This window comes from Lutjanus erythropterus, chromosome 12 (genome assembly GCF_056507025.1).
Source record: "Lutjanus erythropterus isolate fLutEry1 chromosome 12, fLutEry1.hap2, whole genome shotgun sequence".
NCBI lineage: Eukaryota > Metazoa > Chordata > Actinopteri > Lutjaniformes > Lutjanidae > Lutjanus > Lutjanus erythropterus.
This window is the reverse complement of record NC_139328.1, coordinates 38,840,915-38,868,849: the sequence shown is the minus strand read 5'-3', so window position 1 is coordinate 38,868,849 and position 27,935 is coordinate 38,840,915. Positions and strand designations below refer to the sequence as shown.

The 27,935-nt window shown below is 39.5% G+C and overlaps 1 protein-coding gene across 1 annotated transcript; it reads right to left on the bottom strand.

Moving 5' to 3' along the window:
• Positions 1–17,400: 17,400 nt before the first annotated feature.
• Positions 17,401–24,652, bottom strand: LOC146318477 (peptidase inhibitor 15-like). The gene is made up of 5 exons (XM_084732549.1): positions 24,313–24,652; positions 23,244–23,362; positions 21,620–21,752; positions 21,301–21,416; positions 17,401–17,752 (listed from the first exon to the last, which is right to left on the bottom strand). The coding sequence occupies exons 1-5, from the start codon at positions 24,577–24,579 to the stop codon at positions 17,617–17,619; spliced, it is 771 nt and encodes a 256-aa protein (XP_084588675.1). The 5' UTR covers positions 24,580–24,652; the 3' UTR covers positions 17,401–17,616.
• Between the last annotated feature and the right edge of the window lie 3,283 nt (positions 24,653–27,935).

The window sequence follows — 27,935 nt, the reverse complement described above, 5'->3', positions numbered from 1 at the left end:
TCATTCATGCATGATGCCAGTTATCTGTTGCCTCTAACATTTTATGCAGCCGCACGCCACTAGTCAGGGTTGCATCACTGTCAGACAGCAGCCCCTCTCACTCAACGCATATGAACTGATCGCCGTGGCAACCCTGGATATTTACATCAGCAAAGTTGGACAGATGAATGTAGACTGTGAAAGAATAAGCTGATATATATTCACTCAACTGGAGAAACATGCCCACATTAAGCACAGACACAGACATAAACCTGCAGGCAGAGCTGCTGCTGCTAACACTGCTAACATTAGCCACACTGAGTGTCAGGCTGGCAGCTAACGTTAGCTCTGTGTCCTTTACCCACAGACACTGTGACCCTCTTCAGTCTGAAAAGTTGAAGCGTTTATTGAGTTTTGTAGACTGTGATTAACGGCTTCAAATGGCTCTTAATAAACACAGTATTTTTTTCGGACAGTGTTTAACATCATAAATTAATAAATTCTGCTAAATTTTAACTGCTTTCTGAGTGTTTTCTTAGTGTTAGACTAGTCGACTAGTCTAAATCAACAGGGACCACACGCTCAAGCAAGCATGCCTGTGGTGTTGGTGTGCAGCAGTGAAATGGATCCCTGCTGAAACACTTTATCGCCGTGCACTTTCCGGACATTGTTTGGGCTATTTACCAGTATGGCGCTATATGAAAAATTAATATAACGAAAATAAAGACCGGTTTTCGGTATGAACCAGAATACTGCACAGGCCTACCCTGAATTATTGGATTCTCTGAGAAAGAGGTGCAAAAAAGCTGCATTGACATAACAATACAATACAGGTAACAGACAACGTAACACTTTCTCTCTCTTGTAGTTTTGTGTTCTCTCACTTCTCTCCTCTTCTGTCACTTTCTACAGGTAAATCTGTCAGAGCTGTACAGGCTTGATATATGACTGCATGACACCTCAACCTCCACTGCTACAATTATTATTATTATTATTATTAATATTATCCTCATCATTATTATTATTATTATCAGTAATAATAATAACACATTTTTGCAATCACTTTGTGGAACTTGGATTTTGCTACTGTATTTTCTTTTTCCTCCTGAATAAGGAAGAAAGAATGAATTAGGGTGTAAAATAGTCTGAGGTCATTAAAGATCTTAAATGTGAATTTAAGAGTTAAATTGTTTCTCATTTCTAGGTGTCCTTATATTTTCTTTCTCAAGCCTTCATTTTACATCATCTTTCTCCGCCAAATATGCTCTTCTTGTGTTCTTTACATTCAGATGGCTTGTTGCTACCATCTAGTGTTACAGTTTTACACCTACAACTAAAGGAAAATCACACTATTACTACCAACAAAGGGATAGATGGACATAGTCTGAAAGAATCTGTTGTGGGAGAGCAGAGTGATACTGACAACCATGATAATAATAGTGATATAGTAATATATATAATAATGAATGATGTAGAGCAATAATTATATAATAATAGCAAAAGAAATACACTAATAATAGTTATAGCAATAATATGATAATAATAGTATGATATGATAGCGTAGAATGAAAATATAATAACAGTAATAACAATGTAGGATATACATACTGCCTGGCCGAAAACAGTCACCACTTGGATTTAGCTAAGCAAATAGGTAAGAGCCTTCCACCGGATAATTACTGCCATGATTAATATGTTTCAGCTAGTAACAAGTTATTTAACCCCAACTGATGCAGTGAGCAACTTTCCTAAACAACCATGTCTGAAGACATATCCTGTGGTTGTGGAAAAGATGTTAGTTTGTTTCTCTGTTCTCCCAAACAATGGAAGTGAATGGTGACCAGCTTTCAGAATGGAACAAACAACAAGAACACATAAAATGCCTCTATACTGCTTGTCTGGTGTAATCTAAGTTTCCTAAAGCCTAAACATACCAAGTTGATGAAAAAAAATGTTATTTACACCATGTTTTTAGCCTGAATCTTCACTATAGATCCTTAGCTTGGAGCACACTGTCTGTCTGAACTGAGTGTGTGTGGTGTGACGGTGTGCAAACAGTATTTTGGGAGTTGGAGACTGGGATTAAACCAGATGAGCTGTTTTATTTTTTTGTTTTTTTGTGTTTTTTTTTGTTTTGTTTTTTTTGTTTGAAAACTAGTCACCATTCACTTCCATTGTTTGGGCGGTACAGCAACACTCCCAAGTGACTGATAAGATAAGATAAGATAAGATAAGATAAGATAAGATAAGATAAGATAAAACTTTATTGATCCCACACTGGGGAAATTCGCTTCTTACAGCAGCTCAGCAGTACAGACAGAAAAAAATGACAACAAGTATTATAAAATATTAAGATAAAAGTAGAAAATATGTAAATACCTATCAGATTTAAAAAAAAAAAAAAAAAAGTCTAAGAAATAAAAATATAAGGACTGCAGCCTGTTCTTGTTTCCTGACTCAGGAATAGAGACTAAACTGACCTTTCCACTCACCAGCTTTTGTCTACAGACGTCTCCAAATAAACACAAGCAGTGCAACAGCTTTTTTTTTTTTTTTTTTTTTTAAAAAGAAAGTAAACACCACAATCAACAGGTAGGCTTAAATAGTCATTAAACAGAAGACCAGCAATCCAATCCAATCCAGCTTTATTTGTAAAGCACTTTAAAACAACCACAATGGACCAAAGTGCTGTACAGAAGAAAAAAAATGAAAGAAAATAAAAGAACAAAATTCAAGAATGGGTTAAAATAAAACATAAAACAGCTATACAATTAAAACAATTAAAATAAAACAATAAACAATAAAATAATAATAATAATAATACATTCATCATGGTGTTAAAAACCAAGGAGAAAAGATGGGTTTTAAGATGGGATTTAAAAACAGACAGAGAGGAGGCCTTTGTTTTTTTAATCAAAGGTTGCACTACTGCATGTTTGAAATTTTCAGGGACCACACCTGAGGACAAACTAGTATTAATAAGTGTCAGAACAGAGGACCCTATAGTGGGGAGAACCTCTTTAAATAGTCGAGGACGGACCACATCATTCAGAGAACCTGAGGGCCTTAACTGACCAACAGTCTTCTGTAACAAGGACAGAGTCACAGGCTCAAACCTGTCAAACACAGACAGCAGAGCAGGGCACAGAGACTGAAGTGTCGTACGCAGAGGATGAGATTAAAGCCCTAGTGGACAGTGTTGTGCCTGAACACATTCACTGAACGATAGTTCATGAACTCGTTCATATTTTGGGCGAATGTGAACTGAACGTAAAGTATTTCTGCCTGATGAACATTACTGTGAACATGTTCATTCTGATGTCTGTGAATGGCACGCTCTCTCAATTTAACTTCGTTCAGTAGGGTGCCAGATTTCCATAGAGCCTTCCAGGCGAAAACCCAGCTAAAACACACCGTATAATGTCACCGAAGACGACATTTGATGCATAGTTTCAGTGTTTAAACTGATACAAATAATTGCTGTCTGTGGTTCTATATGGGCTGTGGCAATAATTTTGAAAAATAATAGCTCGCAGCAACATATTGAAAAAAAAAGAACTATGAACTAGTTCATTTTTGGAACTGTGAACTTAGTTCAAAATTTTGAATTATGAACTATGAACTGAACTAGTTCATTTTAAAATTTGTGAATTGAACTTTGAACTAGGGCGGCACAGTGGTGCAGTGGTTAGCACTGCCGCCTCACAGCAAGAAGGTCCTGAGTTTGATCCCCCAGCTCCCCGGCTGTGCACTGAACAGCAGTGGAAGGGTTAATAATGCAACAGCATCGGGCAGCAGCGTGAGGATTAACTGTATTACAGGCAAGAGCAACCTCAAATAATACAGGCATATGATCAGAAAATGCTGTGTAACAAACCTCTAAGTCAAAAACATGCAAACCAAAAGATTAAACAAGATCAAGTGTGTGTCCGTGTTCTTGTGTGGGACCAGACACAGAGTGCACAAGATTAAAAGAGTCAACGAGGCTTAAAAAGTCCTATCAGGACAACACACGTGAACATTAAAATCCCCAACAATAAGGACACAATCATATTTAGGGATGATTTCAGGCAAGAAATCAGAGAAATCATTTAAAAAGTCCTTATTGTATTTGGCAGGCCGATAGACTACTGCACACAACACAGTGTGAGAGCAACAAAGTTCAAACAGGCTCAGTTCGAAGCTGGTGAACGAGGATGGTAACGATAGCTGCTTACATTTATAGTGACTCTTAAAAACAGTGGCAGTTCCTCCACCTTGGCCCAACGTCTGCGGGGAGTTAAAATAGCAGCAGTTCTGAGGTAAAAATTCAGTGAAAGTGCTGGACTCCAACACTCAGCCGGTCTCAGTCACACACAGAAAGTCCAAGAAATCCTTAAGAACAAGTTTTATTCGCTAGTGATCTAGCGTTTATCAGGCCAATCTTGGCAGGACCCGGCGGCTCCACGGCGTCAGCTGTCCGGGGAGCCTGACTCAGAGGCCGCAGGTTACACAGATTCATCCCACGCTGTAATGGTCAGATGTATATATTTGGGGTGCCAGTTAGGTCAACGCCTAACAATACTTCGTCAGGATGTGAGTCAGTATTATAATTTTTAAATTGTCAACCACACATAAATTCAAGAACAAAAAACTCGTTTCACCTTAAAGAAAATACCACCCTTCCCCAGCAAGGCCACAAACAACACAACACCACTGCATGAGAATCAAGAGCACTCAGTGTATTGAAGCACACACACAAATCACAGCAACCAATGAAACAATCCCTTCTGGAAACTCAAAGTAGTCCAGTCCGGATTTTCCCCTTCAAATAGTCCAAAACAAACAAAACAAAAGGCACGCTTTCCCCACAGTTCAATTTGGTGCACAAAACAAAACACTTAATTCAAAAAGAAGCAGTTTTTTACCCCCAAGAAATAAACAGCAAAAAGGAGAACAAAAAATAAACTCACGGCAAACCGGAGTCACCTCTCGTTAGTCGAGTCCAGTCAATCCAGTCCAGTCATCTCCGTCCAGTCAGTCGGAAGTATTCCACAGACGCTGTGGCTTCAGGTGATTGTGGGGAATCGAGGATGTTATAATCCACTGGGTACGTGTCCTCGGTGATTACACAACCAGACTTCTCCCGACAGATTTCCACCATACAGCTCCCAGCAACTACACGGACTATTAAGTACAAAAGCAAAGATGCACGCAAGGTATTCCACAGCAGGGCAGCCTCACCGCTCCCTCGTCAGACTGTGTGTGCGCCATCTTGGTGAATCGTCATCACGATAAGACATTGAGGTGTCGGCGGCCATTGGCTCCGGAGCGGAGGTGTGTAGGTGATGGTGACGGGGGTGTGTGTGTGTGTGGGAATAACCTCCCGTGCACTAGCTGATCGCTACAGCGCTGGTGGGGATGGGGAGAGCAGGGGCCGCAGGGCTGGAACATCTCATCCAGGCCGACAACAGGTACCAGCCAGGAGTCAACAGCGTCCAGCCAGGTGTCGACAGGGTCCAGTGGGTGCTGAGTAATAAAGATGCGAGCGTCGCTCCAAACGGAGTCCAGAAGGCATAGAAAGATGTGCCATGCAGGCCCTCAGCCTCATCAGCTGACCGCTGCGTTTACCTTGGCAGCGGGGTTGCTTACACCAGAGAGGTGGAGCTAGGGTGCGGCAAAGGTAAGCTGGGATCCCCAATAAAAATGGGGGCAAAGTTTTATGTCGAGCATAAGCCAACTTCACCAGATCTTTGGTAGAAAGTCGAAGATCCGGCAGTGTTTGGTGATCGTACACCAGTAGAGAGTTGACATTACAAGTAACAAGTGACACAAACAGCACAAACACACACAGTGTTGACAGTGACAGACAGCAGGCCACACACACAGGCGTCATCTTGTCTCTCAGACAGCAATGATTATTGTCAAAGAGTTCTGTGCTTTATCCTCCTTATCTCCAACAGTACCCATCTACATGAAATCTTTATGACTTTAAGTGGTTTATGTAAAATGTGGTTTACTGGGTGTACTGGGAGCTGATCTGGTGGAGCATGCATCCCACATAGTGAGGTTGTGAGTCGTCTGCAGCAGCTATAGGTTCAACTGTGGCCCTTGTGTGTCATCCCCACACTTCCCCATGTCCTCCCATTGTCTCCTGTCCTGTCATGTCAATTAATTAAAGGATGAAACATATATATACATATATGTATATATATATATATATATATATGTGTGTATATATATATATATATATATATATATATATATATATATATATATATATATATATACATATATATAAACTCTAGGATGTGTAATGACTTATTTTATACTTAATTACTTCTTTAAAAAATAATATGACTTTACTCTCTCTAATCCAAGGTAATTAGTTACATTACTAGATTAGATTAGTTATATTACTAGATTACCTTTGTACCCTGTTGATGGCCTTGTGCTTGTGCTCCAAAGGTCATCAGCTGATCCAGTGAGCTGTTAACACCCAGACAGCTTTTGTTGCAGATGTTGGCTGGGAGTTACTTGGATTACTAGTTTTGGAAATTGTAAACCCTTACACTACTCATAATGTAACAATATTACAGCAACAGACTGCTGAGTAATGTGTTACTGCACAATACTGCTGAATACTAATTGTATAAAAGGCCTGGACATTTTGGTTGCCTGCCCCTTTAATCTGTATGTGTTGCCTTTGGGTGTGTGTGTGGAGAAAGGAGCTGAAGTTTAGCGTGCACCACTCACCACCTGTTATCTGTACCTGACGATTGTCATCCTTGTTCCTCCTGTGTGATCCAGTGTCTGATGTTCCCAGTATTGAGTTGATGACCAAAAGTAAGTGTCTGTTGGGTTAGGGGTTAGGGTTAGGGTTAATGTATGTTAATTAGTCTGTTGTAATGAGTGCTAATCCTAATGTAGCCATGTTGCTCATGCTGTATCTTACTGGCGAGAGTTCAAGCTAACTGCAGTGCTAAGTGTTAGCCTTCATACACTCGAGTCGAAACAGCACCGTCTGTGTTGTCATAATGTGAAGAGCCAATGGCGCCTCCATGTGGGAGGAGATGTCGGGCATGTGGACACCATTATGGGAGTCCTGTATCATTGTCATTTGTAACCTGAGTGATATGTAAAGTTAAGTCATTTTTAGTATAGTGAGGGTTTCATTTATATGTAACTTTAGGCTACTGTTCAGCCAGAAATAACCATTGCAATGTATTTTTGTTTATGTTTGAATTGCATTTGGTGGGTTTAATATGGTAATGCTCATAAAGGCATTTTTTTTATGTTAAAGAAGTTATATGCTGTACTTGTTCAGATTTCAGTATCTCACAGTGATTTATTTGTTATGCTAGACTGCTGACAATACTATACGGAAATGAATCTGACTGGACTACGCTGCAGTTCAAAGAAGAAATTACGTCTCCTCATCGTCATTCCTGTGTCCGTTAAATCCCATACAAGCTAGCCCTGCTTAATTACCTTCTCAACACTGGTCCTTCGAGCCGGATAACAGTATTCAGGATGGATTTGGATGAAGAGATGCACCCTGATGTGCGACCTAAGGTAAGGTAATACAAGTCGACTAGTTCAGAGGACTCCTTTCCAAGCACCCCAGTCACTCTGGTAGCACCCTCGAGAATGCTGCCCACCAGGGGATTCCTCAGTTAGCCTCAGGCTGCATCCAGAGGAGAGATTGGGACAGTGATGTCCTACCTAAACACACCCCCTCATACCAGGGAGGCCCCTCCCTGGATTTCCACTTCCATAAGGAACTTAGATTTATTCAAGAAGAGAATGCTAAGCTACAACGGTCACAAGGGGTCCTGCAGTCAGGTTTGAAGGAGCTAAATGAGGCACGCAGTGAGATACAAGAACTAATAGAGGTAGCTTGTTCCCTGAAAGCAGACCTGAGTCAGCCTACAAGCCAAGCCCCAACATACAGCCTCCACAAGCTAGTGCTTCAGTCCCTAGGATCTACCTGTCTATAATAACAAAAAGGGAAGAGGATGAGGAGGAGGAGGACCGGCCTGATCCTCCACCATGGCAGGAACCTGAGGACGACCTGCCTAGCAGTATATACAGCCTTAGGCTTGATGCACCAGAGTTAAGCAGCCAAGACTTCTATGCCCCTGAACCCACTATATGTCCACCTGCCATGCCTCTGCCACCGGCACATCTGCACCCTCAGTCTCTAGTCCCTGCCCCTGGTAAACGGACCTCATCCTTCATTCCTGCACGACCTTCACAGCCCCTCGCACACCCTCCTTCAGCTAACACAGGTGTAATGCACCCTGCACCTGCTAAAGCCTACCATCCGTCAGTGGCTACTGGGGTAGCTACTAGAGTAGCGCCTGGGGCAGCGCATGGCATGCCACCTCCTAACCACCCTGTGCACTTTCCTGTAGCTGAACAAATGTCCTAGAAGCCCCTGAAGTCAAACATGCAGACACTGCAGCATTCCAGAAGTTCTCTCTTCAGATACAGTAATTAGTGGGCCTGTTGCAGACCCTCGGCCCTGAAGGGGAACTGAACTGTGGTTCACATGTGGCTCGATTGCTGAGTAAGCTCACTCAGCACAGTGTCTGTTTACGACATCTCCACACGGCTGGATGAGTTATACAAGCATGTTGAAAGGCTCTGGCAATATATACCTCATCGTACGGAGAGAGAGGTGACTCGGTCAAAGCAGGACCAACAGGCATTACTCAACGCCCAGACATTCCGGACACAGGTAGGTGGATTCCTCAGGTATGCTACACCACTGCTGCGCCACTCAAATATACCACCATTGCGAGCACTGGTGCAGGAAGTCAGCATGGAGACCTCCTCTAAGGAAAGCTGGTTCATCCTGCATCACCTGGTCAGCCACGACGGACGTCTCTCTGTTAGGAGTCCTGGTGAGGTTTCCGCGAACATCCTATAGCAGTCAGTGAAGACATCAAAGGGATGTTTCACCAGGTGCACCTCCTCCCTGATGATCTCCCCCTGCTGAGGTTCCTGTGGTATGACTTGAAGGTGGATGAGCCCCCAAGGAGGTTTGAGTGGTAGGTTCTGCCTTTTGGCACGACCTGCAGTCCCTGCTGCACAACGTATGCTTTCCAACGCAATGTTGTTGACCACAGCCACAGATGATGTGAGATTCTCTGTTGAGAAGTGCTTTTACGTCGACAACTGCCTGCAGAGTGTGCATACTCCAGAGGAAGCCAAGCTGTTGGCGGATCGGCTCCATGTTCTTCTGGCCTTGGCCGGCTTTGAGCTACATCAGTGGGCGTGCAATGATACCAGTGTCCTGAGCCACTTGCCCCATGAAGCCAGATCAGAAAGCCTGGACCTGTGGCTAGCTTAAGATAAGTCCAACCTTCTCGAATCAACGCTCGGCCTCAGCTGGAATTGGGAGACAGACTCCTTGAGCTACAAGCACAGGCCTGTAGTCTATGAAACTCCAACCCTGAGAAACATTTATCGAGTCTTAGCCTCTCAATATGACCACTTGGGTTACTTGTTACTTTTCACGACCGGAGCAAAGCTCATTGTCCGGCAACTGTGGGATAAGTAGCGCAGTTGGGACAACTCCACTTACCCTCAGAACTCTTGCATGCCTGGTCCAGTTGAGAGGCTCAACTTGAGACCCCACCAGTCCTTAGCTTCTCACGGCCCTATCTGCCTACGGACACCAGCCTAGAGGGTACCATCTGTGAAGTGCACATCTTCGCCGACGCCTCAGAGAAAGCTTATGGAGCTGTGGCCTACTTGAGGACTGAGGATGGTGAAGCCCAGACACACCTGTCCTTCATTCTCGCTTGTTCCCGAGTGGCTCCAAGACATCGGCAGTCCATCCCCCACCTAGAGCTCTGTGCAGCTCTTGTGGCAGCACAGCTTGCTCATGTCCTCAAGGAAGCGCTCACTTTGACAGTAGCTCGCACTGTGTTGTGGTCTGACTCAACAACAGTACTAACCTGGCTACATTCCCAGTCCTGCCGCTACAAGGTCTTTGTGGGAGTGAGAGTAGCTGAGATACAGGAGCTAACTGAGAATTGCACCTGGTGCTATATAGACTCAGCGAACAACCCTGCAGATGATCTGACTAGAGGCAAGACCCTGGAAGCCCTTAAAGAGCCGAACTGCTGGTCACAAGGACCTCCTTTCCTTCTCCAGAGCCCAGACACCTGGCCAGAGCAACCCAGCACCAGGAACCTTGAGGATGAAGCAGAGCTCCGGAAGGCCACCTTCTGTGGGGTAACACTGACTTCACCTGTAGCTAGCATCCCAGATGACAAATGTGCGACGACAAAAGCATTGATGGAGAAGCTCGTCCCGGCCTGTGTGGGCTGCAGGAGCTGTCAGAGGCCCAGCGGGTCACCGGCTCAGTACCGCGGTGGTGAGATGGAACCTGACACTGAGTGTTCCGTCGCTGGACATCAGCTGCTCCCAGGGCAGTAGGTGATTGACAGCGATTAGGCTGTAGAGCCTTGTGAACCGGGAGGGAGGCTCCACCCAGCTCATCCAGACCAGGTGATGCTCGTCTGCACGGCAGGCAGTTAAGTTTACAGGTGACCGAAATCATGGGTTTGTTCTGGAAGATGGAGGCTATATGTCCCCAGCCAGAGGAGGGAATTCCTGTAAATCGAGGACATCATATCATTTTACTGCCTGGATGCCGACACCAACCCAGTGCTGCAGATATGGCTCCAGTTGTATTGGAGTAGAGCTGAGCTTTGGGTTTAGCCCCAAGCTGGTGCCACGCGTCCTGGGAGACGCAGAGAGAAGCAGCGGTTGGAGCCGTTGCAGTGGGTGGAGTTGACGTTGCAGCCAGAGGTGTAGCAGCGCCAGGTAGATACAGAACAGTGGCAGCCAGAACTTCAGGAGTGGTAATGGGGGCTTGAGCAGAACCAAAGATGATAGTGTCCAGTTGCCTTTCCGCTTCTTGGATTTTGTACAGTGTGAAGATTCTTTGCTCCAATTCAGCGATCTTCTGGCTGAAGCCGACACAGCTCTCGCAGGCCGGTGGTGAGGTGAGTGGAGTCATGGCTCCTTAAACCAGTGCTCAGCTTGTTTCTTTGGTAACTTAAGATCCAAACATCTGATGGTTAAAATCCTTTATCTGGTTAAAAGATACTGCTAAAATGACCAGGGTCTAAAACATGTATCGTTAAAAAGTAGCTTAAGAACCAGATAAAAGTTTGTTTTATGGGAGCTTGTCTGACTGACAATCACAGACACGTGCAGAGAGACACCTCTCTTGGACAGTGTCTCACAGCCACTCCTAGACTGCTGACAATACTATATGGGAATAAATCTGGCTGGACTACACTTCAGTTCAAAGAAGAAATTATGTCTCCTCATCATCATTCCTGTGTCCTGGTCGATACACCATCCTGTTTACTGTTAAATCCCATACGAGCTAGCCCTGCTTAATTACCTCCTCAACACAAGTATTATACTCTGTTCTGTCAATATGTTTCCTCTTTTTTGAATATTACCATATTGTCTTCATTCTGTTCATTTTTTCTTTTCTGTAGTTTTTTTTTTATCTAAATAGAATTCTTGCTTAATACTTTATTAATTTATCTTTTGTTTTAATTCAGCTATTTATCTATTTATTTATTTATTTGTTTATTTTTTTTACTCCTGCTGTTCAGCTCTTGTTCCCAGAAGGGGTTTATCTTTGTGCTTGGTGATCTACAGTTTTGTCTGGGTTTCTTTTTTGCAATGTGAAATAACAATGATCATAATAATATATGTCCTGACATGACTTGACCCCAGAATGATGTGGAGAGCTGCACATTATACAGTGTGTTTGTTGAGGACTGGCTGGAGAAAAAAAAATATTATTTAAGAACAATGATCATTATATATGCTGAACTGTCAATTACTGCACCAGTCAATTAACAATTATTGTAATTCAATAAATGTATCAGACCGTGTTTAATGATTGTTATGTGTGTAATAGTTGACTGTATGATTCTCAGAAGGCAGGAATTTTCCATGACTGTTTTTGTGTGTCCTCCCCTGCTGCAGCTGAGGCCAGATTTGTCTCAGTAAAGTCTGACTTATTGCTCCTAATCCTCTCATTCAACCATAAAGAGCTTCCTCCTTGCATATACCTATTTACTGTGATTTCTTGTGCTGAGACACTGGCAATCTGGCACTTTACAAAAGATATTACACAATCTATAAAAGAAAGGAATAAAACACAAATAATGTTTTTTGTCTTAAATGTCAAAATCAATTTACTAACCATAGACAAAAAATGAAATTGAACATAGAGAGAATAATACTTTCTCCCCATCCTGTCCACAGCAGTAAACTGTTTTGCTTCCTGCACCAGTACTCCTGCTGCTTCTTCAAACTGGGGGCATGTGGACCGCCATCTACTGTAGGTAATACACCAATTTCCAACAAGTTGAATAAATATCCAAACATTTCATCTGCATTTTTGTAGCCAATAAGACCATCTGATCACAAGTTGGCCGATAAAAACCAAAAACTAATTCAAACTGTATCCAAGAATATTTAATCACTAGTCTAGAAATGGCAAAAACTACAGCTCATTTGACATTGTTTTGTCTGGAGGATTTGTGGAATAAACTAAAACTTACAATGAGAAAAAAAATACAAAATAAAACAAACAAAATATTAAAATTAGAAAAAGTCTTAAAAAACATGTTTTGTATCTTATATATAATTAATTATAATCAATTGTTAGCTTTTACTATTGTTTAAGGAAAACCAAAAATGTGTTTCTGAAAATTTCTTGTATTTTAATGATCTCATTAACATACAGCACATTTCATTCCAGATGTTTCCCTTCTGGCGATAGGAAAAGTAACTGACTTCTTTCTGCTCTGAGGTTTCAGCAACATGGCGACATCATCAGTCCTTTAATTCTCAGGAGAACATGACCCACAGATATGTCTTCACAGGGTCTAAATTATGGTAAAAGCTAAATTATTGGTTTGATTCTGGTGTACCAGTTTATTAGTTTTTAGCTAACTGCATATTTAAATTAACATTTAATATGCCAGATCTTTATGTTGCCAGAATGTCTCACAATGGTATACAGGATCTTGACACAGACATTTAAAAATTAGTTTAAGCTTGTTAATGGAAAATGGTGAAATCCTAACTTTTGAGAACTTTTCAGTGAATCTTAGTGTGTCTTTCTCTCTTTCTCCCCAGATGTGAGGATCCAGCTGATGACTGGAAAGTTGGAGGAGGACTGATCAGCTACATTGCACTGTCACCTCTGGTACTCATTCACTGACCTTCTGTGGTATGTTTTGATTTGTACTCATAAATACACTGTATAGTTTGGATTCTGAAATAAAAGACAGTGTAATGTTTGTCCCCTTACCGCCAGAGCTCAGGAGAATATGGTAGAAAACAACATAAAAATGACTAAAAATGTGTTGCTTTCTTCACCTGTTTCAAAAGTGAAATCATGACCTCAACATAACAGTTAATGCTGACACAACATGGATACACATGGAGAAATTCTATTTTTAGTCTTTCAATTCCTCCTGAGGGGCTCTGAAAAACTATTTGCATATAATTGGTTGATTTGGTAAATTTATGTCTGAATACTATATAGATATAATTTAGAATCAACAGTGGTGTGTACTCTTTGAGTTTTGTTTTGTATTGAAGTTATAGATATTTAACAGTTATCTTGAAGCTTATATTTTACAGAACCATTAGTGCTATCACAAAACTGTACAGAACTGCTTTCACTTTATTGAAGGTGTTTGATTATAATAAAAAAAAATGTAAAAATGGTCAAATGACTGGCAGCAACGGCTGCCAGACAAAAAACATAAAATTAAAGTATCTTATTTAAAATAAAGTGCAAAAACAAATTTACAAGAAAAAACTGTGAAATAACTGTTTCTTTACAAAATATCAGTATATCAATATCAGTGATATCACTTTATTGAAGGTGTGTGATCATAATAATTTAAATCTGTAAAATAACAATGTTTCTCTGTGAAAGCTTTAATGAAAATTTCTGTGAATTCCTAATTTTTGCATTTTATTTGAATTGAGATATTGTACTCTAATTATATGGTTTTGTTTGGCAGCTACTGCTGCCAGTCATTTGAACTTTTTTTTGGTTATTTTTTTATGCACAGCAGCATATTGCTGCCACACCAGAAAAAGAAAAACTAATCTTATTGAACAAGATATTTCTCATGTAATAACAAGATATTTTAAATTTATTATGGAATACAAAATTATAACACTATAGCAAGAGAAGTTTCTTTTTATAATGTGATATTTTGTATTGTCATAACAATATGCTTTTTATCTTGTTATAAGGTGAAACAGTTTATGATATAACATTTTAAAACATAAAGACTTTTACATTGTAACTTGATCATTTATATTACAACAACATCATGTTATAATAACATTCAATATTCCATTTTATAAGATATATAGATAAGATAAGATAAGATAAGATAAGATAAGATAAATAGAAAGATTCTTGTTATATTGTGACAAGTTTGCATGTCATAATGACATGAAAATATGTGAAGAACATCTTAATTTCAAATAATCTTTTCATGTCATAACACAATACTGATCTGTTTATCCAGGCATGACAGCAATACACTGCAGTACACAAATACAAGCTTTCACCAAAAACTACCACACAAATGGAATGTATGCAGGATAATTACAAAACATAATATAAGGCACTAATAACAATACATGGGTATGTATGCCTCCAAACATACTCACATACATACTGCATATTCTCTCTCTCACTCTCTCACACACACACACCTGCGTACAGAAATTGAAAATGTAATAAAGAAAGTGAACAGAGCACCAAGCTTAACCACTGACATTATGTGTAAGGTATAACTAAGTCTGTAGCTTGATTAAAAGTCTTTTTGCACCATTTATTCCTGCTGTGGATCATTCTAATCAGAGTTCACTATACAGTCAAGGTAAACATTGAATTTCTGCACCTTCAGATACACAGGATAATACTCAACAGAAAATTTAAATAAGAGATTGTTATAATATTCAGAATAACAGCACCTGCTGCAGTGTTGCTCTGCAGCACTGTTACACACACAGTAACTTCCCCATTCAAACTGTTACAGTAACAATAATTGAGTCATTGTTGAGTTTGTAGTGTATAGTGGTTAATAAAACTGTAAACTGTCTGCATGTATGTATACAGTACATGTATATGGTATTGAAGCCTAACAATCAATTGCACTTTCAGGAAAGTGTGATATTTTCTCCCTAAAAGGACATAAAATGTTAAATGTGCCAGAATTTATGTCTGAAAATGATGGGAATAAAATAAAATATCTCGTATGTGACAGATAATGATGGTTTACAGGAAATACTTCTGAATGCTAACTACATTACAGGAATGCATATCCAAACATAAAAAATCCCAGATGTGCTCTGACTGCTGTCTTATCTTATGTAATTCATTCATTCATTGTTTCCATTCTACATGTCCAGTCCCTTCTCACTGCCACTGTATCTAATATGGCAGCTTGGTCAGTGTCCCCACGCTTCGAAGTGTGATGCTATATGTCAGTGTTTCCTCTACATTCATTTAGGCGTGGCAACCCGCCACTCCTAAATCCTAGCCGCCACTCCTTCAAATTTCTTTTCTTTCTTTTTTTTTTTTATTGTTGATGCAAATACACCACCGCTGCATCTCTCCACCTTCAAAACAGACTCCTGTCGGGTACTTGCGAGCACTAAGGTAAACTGCAGATAACTATCTTGCTCAGTATCGAAATATGCTTGCGTGTGATCATTTGCATGATGCTAGCGTTGTTTGGGGGGCGCGGTCGTCAAGCACACCAAGCACCTAGGCGACAGGGCAGAGTCAGAGAAGCGAATTCCCAAATTACAAATAAACAACAAAGCAGCGAATTACCGGCCGGAGAAGAGGTAGACGTAAGTTATTAGCTTGAGATAACTCGACATAGATTTTACAAGTTAAACAGACGTTCACAATATGTTGATGACCAGCTAACGTTACGTAATTTATCGGTAGTTTAAGTTAATTTGGCCCGGTGCCAACTCAGTGTCGCTAACGTGAGTAAACTAATTGATAGTATTAGGCTAACGTTAATATCTACACGCCATTATGTAACAACTGACTGCATTTTTCAGATGAGTTTATTGAAATATTTCTCTAAGAAGAGAAACGGAACGCCTGTCCCCGCTGCTGAAAAAAATCCTAGAGGAAACACTGTATGTGCTATGCTATATGCGCTCTAGCATTATATTTTGCTGTGCTATGTAGCATAAAGGGCCAGAAGTCCACATGTGGAGGACGTGGGGCGGATGGGTTGTCAAACAAACAGGATATTCACACAGGAAACTGGGGTTCACATTCAATGTGAAACCATTACATAAACATTACATTTACAATACATATGTAAATTACATTATATTACCTAACATACATATTTGAACTCAAACCATGGTCTTTTCCTAAACCTAACCAAATAGTTTTGCTGCCTAAACCACAGGTCTGCAACCTGACGAACCACTGTCAAAATTTAGAGGAAAAGGCACCGAGCCTTAGACACAGGCTATGACACACATTTTTGTTGACAAAATATTAAGAGTTTTTTTTATTAGGTGTATAGGCTGCATGTTTTTACAGTTGGTAAATGAAATTTAAATAAAGAAATAGTTGAGACTACTTAAAATTTAAAGGCAACACAGTGCAATAGATTTTGAGTTTTGAGCCCAACTCAAACTCTTGAGCTTTGAAATAAACCTTGAAAAGTTTTGCCAACCTATAATCTTTAGATAAATTTACTTTTCTTCGTTAGATGAACTTAAGTCTTTGAGTTCTAGAAACTCAAAACAATTGTATTTCAAAATAGAAAATACAAATTTCAAAAACCTGATTTGTCGATTTGTGCCTAAAAATTTTATGATTTTAATTGAAAATATTACAATTTTTTACCATTATTCACTTTCACTTGAATGAATTTACTCAATATTTTTAATAAAATTTTTGGCATTTCTAAAACTCCAATTTAAGTTTAAAGAAGAAAAGTAAATTATCTCAAGAAAAGATTAGTAGCTAATGAAACATTTAGCCCTGCGATGAACTGGCGACTTGTCCAGGGTGAACCCCGCCTCTCGCCCAATGTCAGCTGGGATAGACTCCAGCAGACCCGCGACCCTTACGGACTAAGCGGTTACAGAAAATGAATGAATGAATGAATGAATGAAACATTTGAGTTGAGCTCGAAACTCAAAAATCTATTGCAGTATGTTGCCTTGAAATTTTGAGTTATCTTAACTTTTTAGACCCACAACAATAATACATGAAAATTAAAATGTTAAAGAAAAAAAAAAAACGTTATTCATTTTCATACAAATTTGCAAACCTACCCAAGTATTTTTTGGTTGTTTTTTTTTTGTTTTTTTACAGCATCATAGTTTGAATCATAGGACCAGTGACCAGGCTGCTGTATTTGATGAGTTGGGAGAAAAAACTGTCAAAGAAATGTCATGATTTTTTTTTTTTTTTTCAGACCAGTCATCTGCCAATTTAACAAATAATAATTTCCATACTTAATGTAATCCAGTAAGAGGCAGTATAATACATCATTTCCCAACCATCAGCAGTGTTCTCCTCTCTCTTTACTTGAACCAGTACATGTAGTTGGACTGGACAGCTGGATAGCACATATTGTTGCTGCACACTCCTCCATAGCTGGATGGACAGGCTGAACATGGAATCCCCAGTCTGTATGGAGCCTCTCCTACCCAGTTTCCCCTGGAGAGAAAAAGAAACCACATAAAGAGGCCATTTTCAAAAAATATATTCATTTTTACAAACAGAGAGTTCTGCACATCTGGAGTTAAACACAGATTCAGGCAGAAGTGTGCTGTACTGCACCTGACACCACACCTAGCAGTGGAGTCATGGTGTATGGACACACCTGTTCACTCTGCAGCAGTGTGAAGGTCAACAAAAACAACATTTTTTTAGCTGTAAACAACAACCCACATGGTAGAAACATCGTCATCATCACTGACACTGCCAGGAAACTGATACCACTGCCACTTCATTTTGCCGACCAGAGGGCTCTTGTTTGTTTCTGACAGGTCACGAATCATAGTAGTTCTGAACATCACCTAACTGTCCCGCAGAGGAGAATATCTTTCAGCCTGACAGCTGACAGAGCTTCCTTGCTTTGGAGAATACCCTAATAATCAGAAAAGGCAACCAGACCTGCCATCATACGCAGTCACTGAGGTTTCTGTCCTCATTTTTGGTGCTGCTTAAACCCACAAAGACCCAATACTCAACAGCTACAGACCAGCAAAGCAAAGCACCAGCCAACGGGTTGGAATCAGACGTTCATCTAACAACATACGTCTGTGATGTTATATATATAAATACATACATTTATATGTATATATATATATATATATATATATATATATATATATATATATATATATATATATATATATAGTAGCATTAAGTTTTACACAAATTTCAATCAAATTTAATTCAATAATATTTATAACAGATGTGTTTCAACCATAACATGTCAACTCTGTAGCCCTTCTAAATCAAAGCTAAATAAATATCATGGTTAAAAATGTGTATTTTAATAAGCATTAAGATAACTTCTACTTACTATAACTATGCTGTGAAATGAAAAAATATAACATTTTGTCAATGTGACGTCAATGTCTATATTTAATAAAAAATGTAATCACCAGGAGGTTGGCCCATTACAAGGTTTAATAGCCAAGAGTATATATATTATCAAGAATATTATTTTAGTATTATTCAGTTTTTGCTGCCCAATTACTAAGTATGTAATTTGCTCTTGTTGACATGAAATGCCAGCAGAGCTCATTTGATCCAGAAACAGACATTGTTCTGAGGCGTCTATTCACCGCACAACATCTAACATCCAGTTTCCACAAAAATACCAGCAACTCACTTCTGCTGCTTAATCTGAATGAACCTCCCTCCTGTTTGTTCCTCTCATCCACCTGTGCACTGCGCTCTGTGATCATTTTAAGATCAGGAAGATAGCAAACAATCGGAGCGCTGCTGGCACTGCTGACACGGAAATGGAGCCCTATCTCATCATCACCACTGCTCAGACAATCAGCATTACAATGAGGATCATTCAAATCATTCATTTCACTGGGCAGACATGGCATTAGCACTGGAGGCAAATCTATCAGCAGCATGGGTAAAAACATCATTACACAAACAACGGGTAGAGATGATGTAATTATCACTACTGAAGACACACAATACACCATCACTGCAGGTAGAATTACTTCATTATCACCTCCAGCACTGGCAACTGCAGTTATCATTTCATTAGTCCTTTTTTGTCCTTCAGCTACTTGAACATACTGTCACATAAGACACTCTGTCCCTCTGTGGACTTTTTCAACTGCTCTTTAACCTCATTAACCTCATTCATACTGTTTCACTTACATTCAAACTTCAAATACTCCACTTTGTAACTGATTGTGTGATTTCTTTGTATGGTGCACATTATCTTTGCTGCTCACATTTTTTGCAAACAAACACATCATTCAAATGTGCACATATGAAGCATACTTTTCATGTTGATTATAATGTGGTTGTTAGTAAATTAGAGCAGAAGAAAGATTTTTGTACAGTCGTTTTCTTGGATGAAGCTGATTCAAATGATATAGGCCATGCACATTTTCCTATAGAATTGTTCTGCCATCTTGTTTCTTTTGGTAAACACATTTTTTGCTTCTTTTGGCACATATTTCATACAGTATTCACTGACTTTGGAACTATAATTAGAGCCACCCAAACAATCTCTCTACTTGTCTGTAATTGGTTAGGCATAACCTGGTGCTATAACTCTTCTGTAACCGCATATTCCAGAAGGGTCGCAGGGGGGTGGAGTCTATCCCAGCTGACATTGGATGAGAGGCGGGGTTCACCCTGGACAAGTTGCCCGTTCATCACAGGGCTGACACATAGAGACAGACAACCACTCACACTCACATTCACACCTACGGGCAATTTAGAGTCACCAATTAACCTAGCATGCATGTCTTTGGACTGTGGGAGGAAGAACTCGGAGAGAACCCACACAGACACGAGGAGAACATGCAAACTGAACAGAACACAGAGCACAGAAAGGCCCAGCCCCAGCCAGCTGGGGGATTCAAACTCAGGACCTTCTTGCTGTGAGGAAGCAAGAAGTGTAACTCCTCAATATTAAATTAGATTGCAACCAAATTTGTGAATGTTACACATATACATATACTGTCACTTTGCACAAGTGTGTACAATGTCATACAATTCTACAGTAACATTAAAACATGATCTTTCTAGAGTTGATGGGACCTGATGGGTTCGCCCATATTTCTTACATATTTCACAAGCTCATGTCCAGGCTGAACTCTATTTTTTTATTTATCTATTTATTTACATATAGTTGTTGCCAATTCCACTAAAACTGAAAACCTCTACTGTTTGGTACATAGAGAGATGCTTGTTCAGAAAAATGTTTGGCTGTAATCAGGTTCGGGCTGAAATATGCTAATGAGAGTCGAGTTCAGACAGCATTTTGTCAGCATCGGGCCTCGACAGGCCCAATGCTATATCTCTCTACAGTTCTGTTGTATGTAATAGGATGAAACTTGGTAGGTTGTAGCTCTGGTCTCAAATCTAATGTTCAACAGTCACATAAAGACAATGACTAAATCAGCCTACTACCACCTTAAAAGCACATCAAGAATTAAAGGATTTCTGTCTAAACAAGATACAGAAAAACTTGTTCATGCTTTCATTTTCAGCAGGCTGGACTATTGTAACGGTGTCTTCACAGGTCTGAGTAAATAATCAGACAACTTGTTCAGAACACTTGTTTGTATGTCTTTTATGCAATTTCTGGGTCTGTTGTAACTATTTATTGGTTTGCTTTTAGCTTTTGTTTTTATGACCTCAAAAGCAATTTTAACGTTCTTTTAACATTTTATTTCAATATAGTTCTGTGCTCCTATAAAGCATCTTGAATTGCCTGTGTCTGAATGGTGCTATAGAAATAAACTTGCCTTACCTTACACATTTTCTCCATAAGCATGTGCATGACATATTGATGCACAACACCAATAGCTCCACCTTGTGTCCATTAATAAAATACCATCATATCTTGAGAACGCATCATTCAATTACCATCCATTTTGGGATTTATGTTCAGATGTGAATAAAACACTTCTTGTTAGAAGTCTTTCAGAAGCTGGGCCAGTGAGCAGCAGCAGATGCTGCATTCACACACATTTTCTTTTCTCTTTTCATACTTAGGTGAGTAGTTGCAGACGAGGAAGGTGGCTTCTCTCCACAGAACTCCCCACACAAACATGTTGTAGCAGGTCTGCACTGCACAGCCCACTCTGTTGGTGGATGCCCACACCATCTGAAACAGACACCAACAGCAGACTCTGTCACAACTTGTCTGCAAACAAATATGACTCAATCATAAATCAAAGGTGTTTGCAGTTGTTCCCATAAAGCTGTAAAAATTGAGGGCTCAATGAGGGGTCAACTGAAAAACAAAGAACCACGTGCACACAGATTTGCAATCAGTGCCCCCCTCACCCAAATGATGAGCTCCCTCACCTGTGTGTAGTGTGTACACATAGGCCCGTAGCAGAGCAGGGGGCAGCTGGGATTGCAGAAGCGAGGGTACGGGAACACATAGTCATTGACTTCATCGTACCAGGGTTTGAGCAGCTGCAGGATAGAGCTGGTCCTGAGGAAGAAAAATCTCAGTGCATCCTCTAATTATACTGCCTGTCAAAAGTGAGTATGCATGAGTATGACTGAGACACATTATTTTCAGAGTGTTAAACCTAGTTCCTCCCTATTGTGCTGTCACTGACAGGCTCTTGTTGCCTTCCTAATGTTGTAAAAGGGTCTATTTTAACCATAAATCATGATTTCTTTGGAAACCTACTCAAGTAGTTTTTGTTCCCAGACCTAACCAAGTGGTTTTCTTGCCTAAAACTAATTGCACTGTTTTCTTGCACCTACCAAAGTAGTTTCTGAGCCTAAACCTAACTGACTGAAAACTGAAAATAATGATTCAACTAGTCTAAAAAAAAGTTAAAAGTGACATTTAGCTTGACACGCTATACAAAGACCAGTCTCCTGAGTGAAAGTCCTGTTTTTTGATCCATTCATCCCCCAAAACCGTCTCGCTTAACTTCTCCCAAGTGCCAGGCTACACACACGCTCACAGCCAATCAGAGCACAGTGGTAGTAGCCAATCACAGCAAAGTATAGCGGACTGTGGCGGAGCAGTCTTGGGGGGGGGGGGGGGATAACAATGTGGCTAAGATGCAGTGATTAACTCTCGCTGAAGCCTGTTGTGGAAACTGTAGATTACACAACTCTGTGGAAATATGAATAACAGTACAAACTATGGCTTTAAAATGATTTATTATGAAATAAAAAAATGTTGCATGTGTGCATAAAATGAATCCTTAATGAGTCATAAAACATTAACAGCTTTTTCTACTTTTTCTCCATTTTCTTTTCTTTCTCTTTTCTTATTTTATATTCCATTTTCATTTCAGTTCATTCTGGAAAAATACACAGCTTTTGTGTACAGCAGCACAGCTGTGGTTATAATCATTAGTCCTTTAACAGCCTGAGCCAGATGTTTTACAAACTAATTAGGTTATAGATTTCATTTCAAACATTTACAGTCATTTTAATTGTTCTTACTTTCACATTTCACCATTGCAGCAGTGAGTGAGGGTGTCCTGGTTGGTAAATACAATTTAAATACAATCCTTGCATCTCTTCCTTGGCTGTCTATTGCACCACCACTGGGAGGGGCTAAGATGTAAGCACAAAATGTGAGCAAATGGAAGAAAACTGTGTATCATTGCAGCAAAGTGAGTTAAACCACTGGAGGTCAGCAGAGACACAACTTGGGCACTCACAGGGTGCTGAGTACTCATGGATCTGATCGCACCTATCTTCAAACTTGATTTTGATCTTAAAATGTGATCTGTCATGACTGCGTCATGCACAGGTATGACAAAATCCGTTCACAGACCACAATTTGCTGTGATGACACACAGACTCACAAGGTGAAAACAACACCAGGTAGGCTATCACAGCTAAATATTAAACATTCAAATAAATGTTGCTATTATTCTTCTTTGTGTGTGTGTGTGTGTGTGTGTGTGTGTGTGTGTGTGTGTGTGTGTGTGTGTGTGTGTGTTGTACCTACCCTCCAGTCCTGACAGACAGGTTCTGTCCATAGAACTGCAGCAGATAAGCCGGTCCATGTTCCCACAGACATGTAGCAGCCCAGGCTTCAGCTGCAGTGGCCAGATCATTGTCCCACAGCTGGAGGACAGAGAGACAGTCACACCTGCTGCAGAAGGACATACTCAACAGATTTCAGGGGCCAAGCCATAATTCATACAAGTAGTAGGGAGGCAGTATTTAGAAGGGCTTCAGAGTTGACATGTTGGTTGAGACACATCTGATAACAATATTATTTAATGAAGTTGTCTAAAATATTAAGTTTACAAGTGCTTGAGCAGTATTACAACCTTTTTATACCTGGAGATAAGACAGGGGTCCTTAGGGTATTCAAAAAAAAAAGAAATCTGATGGAGTTGACAGAAATCTGGGACAATAATTTAATAGGTCACCATAATTATTATTGTTTGTGTTGTTCCTTAACCAACTGTAGAAAACACTAACAACTGATTAATAATTCATAAGATGAAAAAAATGATGATTCTAAAAGTAACTGAGTAGATTACATCTTGTAATGCATACTTCACTGTGAGTAAAAGAACAGACTTCAAAATCTACTCATAAAAGTACAAGTACTTAATTACAGTAATTTAAGTATTTGTAGTTAGTTACATCCACCCTTGTATGCATTTACATATATATGTGTGTGTGTGTGTGTGTGTGTGTGTGTGTGTGTGTATGTGTCTATGTATATATATATATATATATATATACATATATATATATGCATATATATATATATATATATATATATATATATATATATATATATATATATGTATATGTATATATATATATGTACATATACATATATATATATATATATATATATATATATATATATATATACACACATATTAACGGTTAGATAGACAGAGAAATCGAGAAATAGACTGTATATATCTATGTATATATTTAAAATTTAATTTCACACAACAGACATAAAATGCTGCCTCTAAACTTAAATAAATAAATAAATGAATAAATAAATAAATAAATAGCTGCCTTGCTGGGCTGTGGCTGTCTCTCACCATGTACTCCATGTTAGCAGCAGGTGGGAAGACGCTGGCTCGGACCTGGTTGTGGTAGTCCAGGATGGCCACCATGTCGCTCTGAGTGATGTAGCGTCTCCTCCGGACTCTGGGGACAGTGTGGACACCGGACCAGGAGCTGAGGTTCGCTGCAGGACTTGCACTCAGGTCTGGTACTTGTTGTGTCTGGGGAGACTCCGTGGAGTTTATCACCCGTCCGTTAACTCCGCAAAGCAGGACTGCGCAAGTTAGATAATAAACGCTCATTTTAACTCCTTCCAAATATCCGTCAGACACAGACAAAGTCGTTAAATCTGGACCCGCACTCTTCTTCAGGTCTGTGTCCTGTCTGTGATCCAGCAGTTGCAGTGAAGCTGTTCAGATGCTCTTATTGTGGTAAGAATCTGTGAAAGTGACTGGGTTCAGTTCAGCCTGCCCTCAGTGTCCTTCAAAATAAAACAGGTTATTAAGACGGAGTATTACAGCCACATTAAAGAAAAATGAAGGGAGGGAGATTTTTTAGTATTATTGTTATTAGAGAAAATACTTTATTCTGGAAATGGTATTTTAACTTCATTCTCTAAATCCAAAAATCTAAATCTGATTTATTTTTCCTGATTTATGCTTTGCTCTGAAAGTTTGATTTTATCCTCGACATTTCTACCTTTTTCTCAAAATGCAACATTTAAAAAAATCGTTTTCCTCACATTTTTCCTTATAACAAGCCCTGATATTTTTCCAGAGCTTAATATATATTTCAGGAGCATTTCCAGTGTTTCTACACTTTTTTGACAGGTGTAGCCCAATTGGGTTGAGTTATGCCGGGGTGGATGCAGCATGCACACACACACAGAAACGTACTATTTTTCTGTTAACTACAAACATCACAGAATCTCAAGGTTTCTTATTCCTGTGTTCAAAATTTTTAATTTCAAAGCTAAATAGTTTTACTAATCACAGCACAATAACACCATAAAGCTTCCACTCTATTCTTTAAAGGGATAGTTCACCCAAAAACGAAAAAATTAAATTATACCTCAACCACATGCTGATTGATTTATTTTGTTAGTCCACAAAACACTGCTGGAGTTTCACAGGAAAACAGTGAACCTCCCAAACAATGGAAGTGAATGGTTACCAGTTTTCATAAAAAAAAAAAATAAATAAAAGAAAACTGAAAAAAAAACCAAACATAAAATGCTTCCATACTGCTCATCTGGTGTAATCCAAGTCGCAGCATGGGCATGCACATGGTCATGCCACACAGTGTGCATGTGAACGTGGCTCCAAGCTGAGGATCTACAGTGACTAAAAACATGGTGGAAATAACATGTTTTAGTCAACTTGGCATGTTGGGGCTTTAGGAGACTTGGATTACACCAGATGAGCAGTATGGAGGCATTTTATGTTTTTATTCTGTTGGGTTTTTTTTTTTTTTAGGTTTTAAAATTTGTCACCATCCACTTCCATTGTTTAGGAGATTCTGCAACACTGTTTTCCTGTTAAACTCCAGCAGTGTTTTGTGTAACAAAATAAACCCGACCTTCAGTCGGCATGAAGGTGAGTAGATGGGTGAACTATTCCTTTAAGTCCTCAAAAGGAAATTGTACCTCCATTGTACATCTATCCTTGGACTCTTAAATTCATCCTCCATATTCCAATACTTTTATTTTCATGATTTATTATGTAAATCATTTCTTAATTTATTAAGTAGGCTACATTAACCTTGTAAAAATTAAAAGTAGGTTAAATACAAAAGATACAAAAGATGCAACAATGCATATTTAAAAATATTTTAACAGTTGGTTAAAAACTAAGGTCCTGCCTCGCCTTGCCTCAGATAACCAATCATATTTGAGGATAATGGGGTTGCACATGCAGTGGCCAATTAGATTCTGGGTGTGGCCACTGCTATGGACATGGTCAGCAGCAAAACATATTTCAGACCCCTAAAAAAGTCAAGTTAGTTTAAGTTTATGATATATTTTCACCACTTTACCTTCTGATCAGATATCCTTTTCTGACAGGAAACCACCATTATATAACTCATATATATCTCTCCAAATCAACCTTTTTATCAATTTACCTCACAGAACACAGGAGGTGCTGAGGGGTGTACTATGAAGCGAGATTAATGGGTTAGTGAGCTATTTTGAGTCTAAATCCAGGATTTAGAATCCATATAATGTAAAAATGTAACAGTGGCACAAACTGTCTGCATCTCGCTGTCATGGTAACCTCTGTTTGGTGATGCAGAGTCATTTTTCCGGTTTGCTCCAGATCATATTAACACTTTAAATTGACATGGTATATAATCCACATACTAAAATAATGAATTTGAATACTTTTTACTGTTATCTGTTTTGTCTTGGTGATATTGCAGATCAGATCACTGATTAGAAAATTCATCATCATTTATCACAGACAATCTTAAATCAGTTGCACTCATTTTACGTTGGTTTGGTCAGAAACTTCAGTGATGTCCATGTCTCTGTCATCATAGGACAGTGTCAGACAGACTTCATCATGTTTAAATCTGCTGTATGGAGTTTTATTGTTTAATGTGCAGTTTTCATGTTAGAATAAACAGCAGCATTAAGACCGCATTTAGTCCATCAGTAATTTTCTGACATCATTCTTCTTCTTCTGCTTTATTTGCAGCAACGATGTTGCTTTTTGCTGTAATGTATTTTGTATATTTTCCACAGCTCATAATTATAACAACTTGATCATTTTGACTTAAGTGGCTCGCGATCGCTTCATTTCATGTGGAAGAAATGAAGCAATCGCGCAACAAACTGATGAAAATGATGCAACAAACGCCCCAAAGCGCACACAGAGTCTGAAGACAAAAGCCTGGATTAACAAAGCAAGTTCATAACCACCATCGTGATACCAGTTATCTCTGATTGAGGTTTTAGGCTTTGTCGATCCAGATCAAGTAAAGAAAGCCTGGCTGTGTTGAGCTTCCTTCGTAGTACAGCCCTCTGGTCTACTGCTGCCTGTGTGTGTTGTGTTGTTTGTGTTATTGTGTGAACTGTGTCTTTTCAGGTTCAGACTCCCCCTGGCTGCCAAGGTACAGTTCTGTTGTAAACACTGGTATGGTCCTTTAAACCTCTCTTGCCCTTTTTTATTTTTGGAGTGAGATACCAATGGTCTTACACATGAGGTTGTGTGTGTATTTAAAAAAAAAAAAACAGTACTCCACAGCCAAACCTGGAGGGGATGGAGGGTTTGGTTATGCTGCAGTTCATCGAGGTCTCTTTTGACTCACTGAGTGCTGTCAGCTTCATGGAAATTACATTTGTTTGTGAAGTGACCTCATCCTCTCAGGTTTCCCTGCCACAGATTTGTTTCTCTGCTACAAGAAGAAAAAAAAAACAAAGAAACGATCCAAAAGAAGTTTCCTGGAAAGTCTGAAGAGAAATGAAAGTGAGTCAAAGCTGTTGTCTGTGTACTCCCCAGCTGCTGCTGTCACCCACAGGAGGGCAACTGGTGTCTCTTCAAAATACACTGATGTTGTTCAAAGACATGTTGAAGACTGCAACAGAAAAGAGTGACTCGGTTGTGTTTTCAGTGGAATTGTTTGTTTATCAAACTGAGATCAGATCGAGTGGGTGGAG

Bases quoted from the DNA above. Each gene is read 5' to 3' on its own strand.
- LOC146318477 (XM_084732549.1), bottom strand. From the start codon at position 24,579: ATGAGCGTTTATTATCTAACTTGCGCAGTCCTGCTTTGCGGAGTTAAC. The intron at 21,753-23,243 runs GTAGGTACAACA...TTTCTTCCTCAG, and splicing joins CTGTCTGTCAGGACTGGAGG to GACCAGCTCTATCCTGCAGC. The intron at 21,417-21,619 runs GTGAGGGAGCTC...TGTCTGTTTCAG, and splicing joins TGTGTACACACTACACACAG to ATGGTGTGGGCATCCACCAA.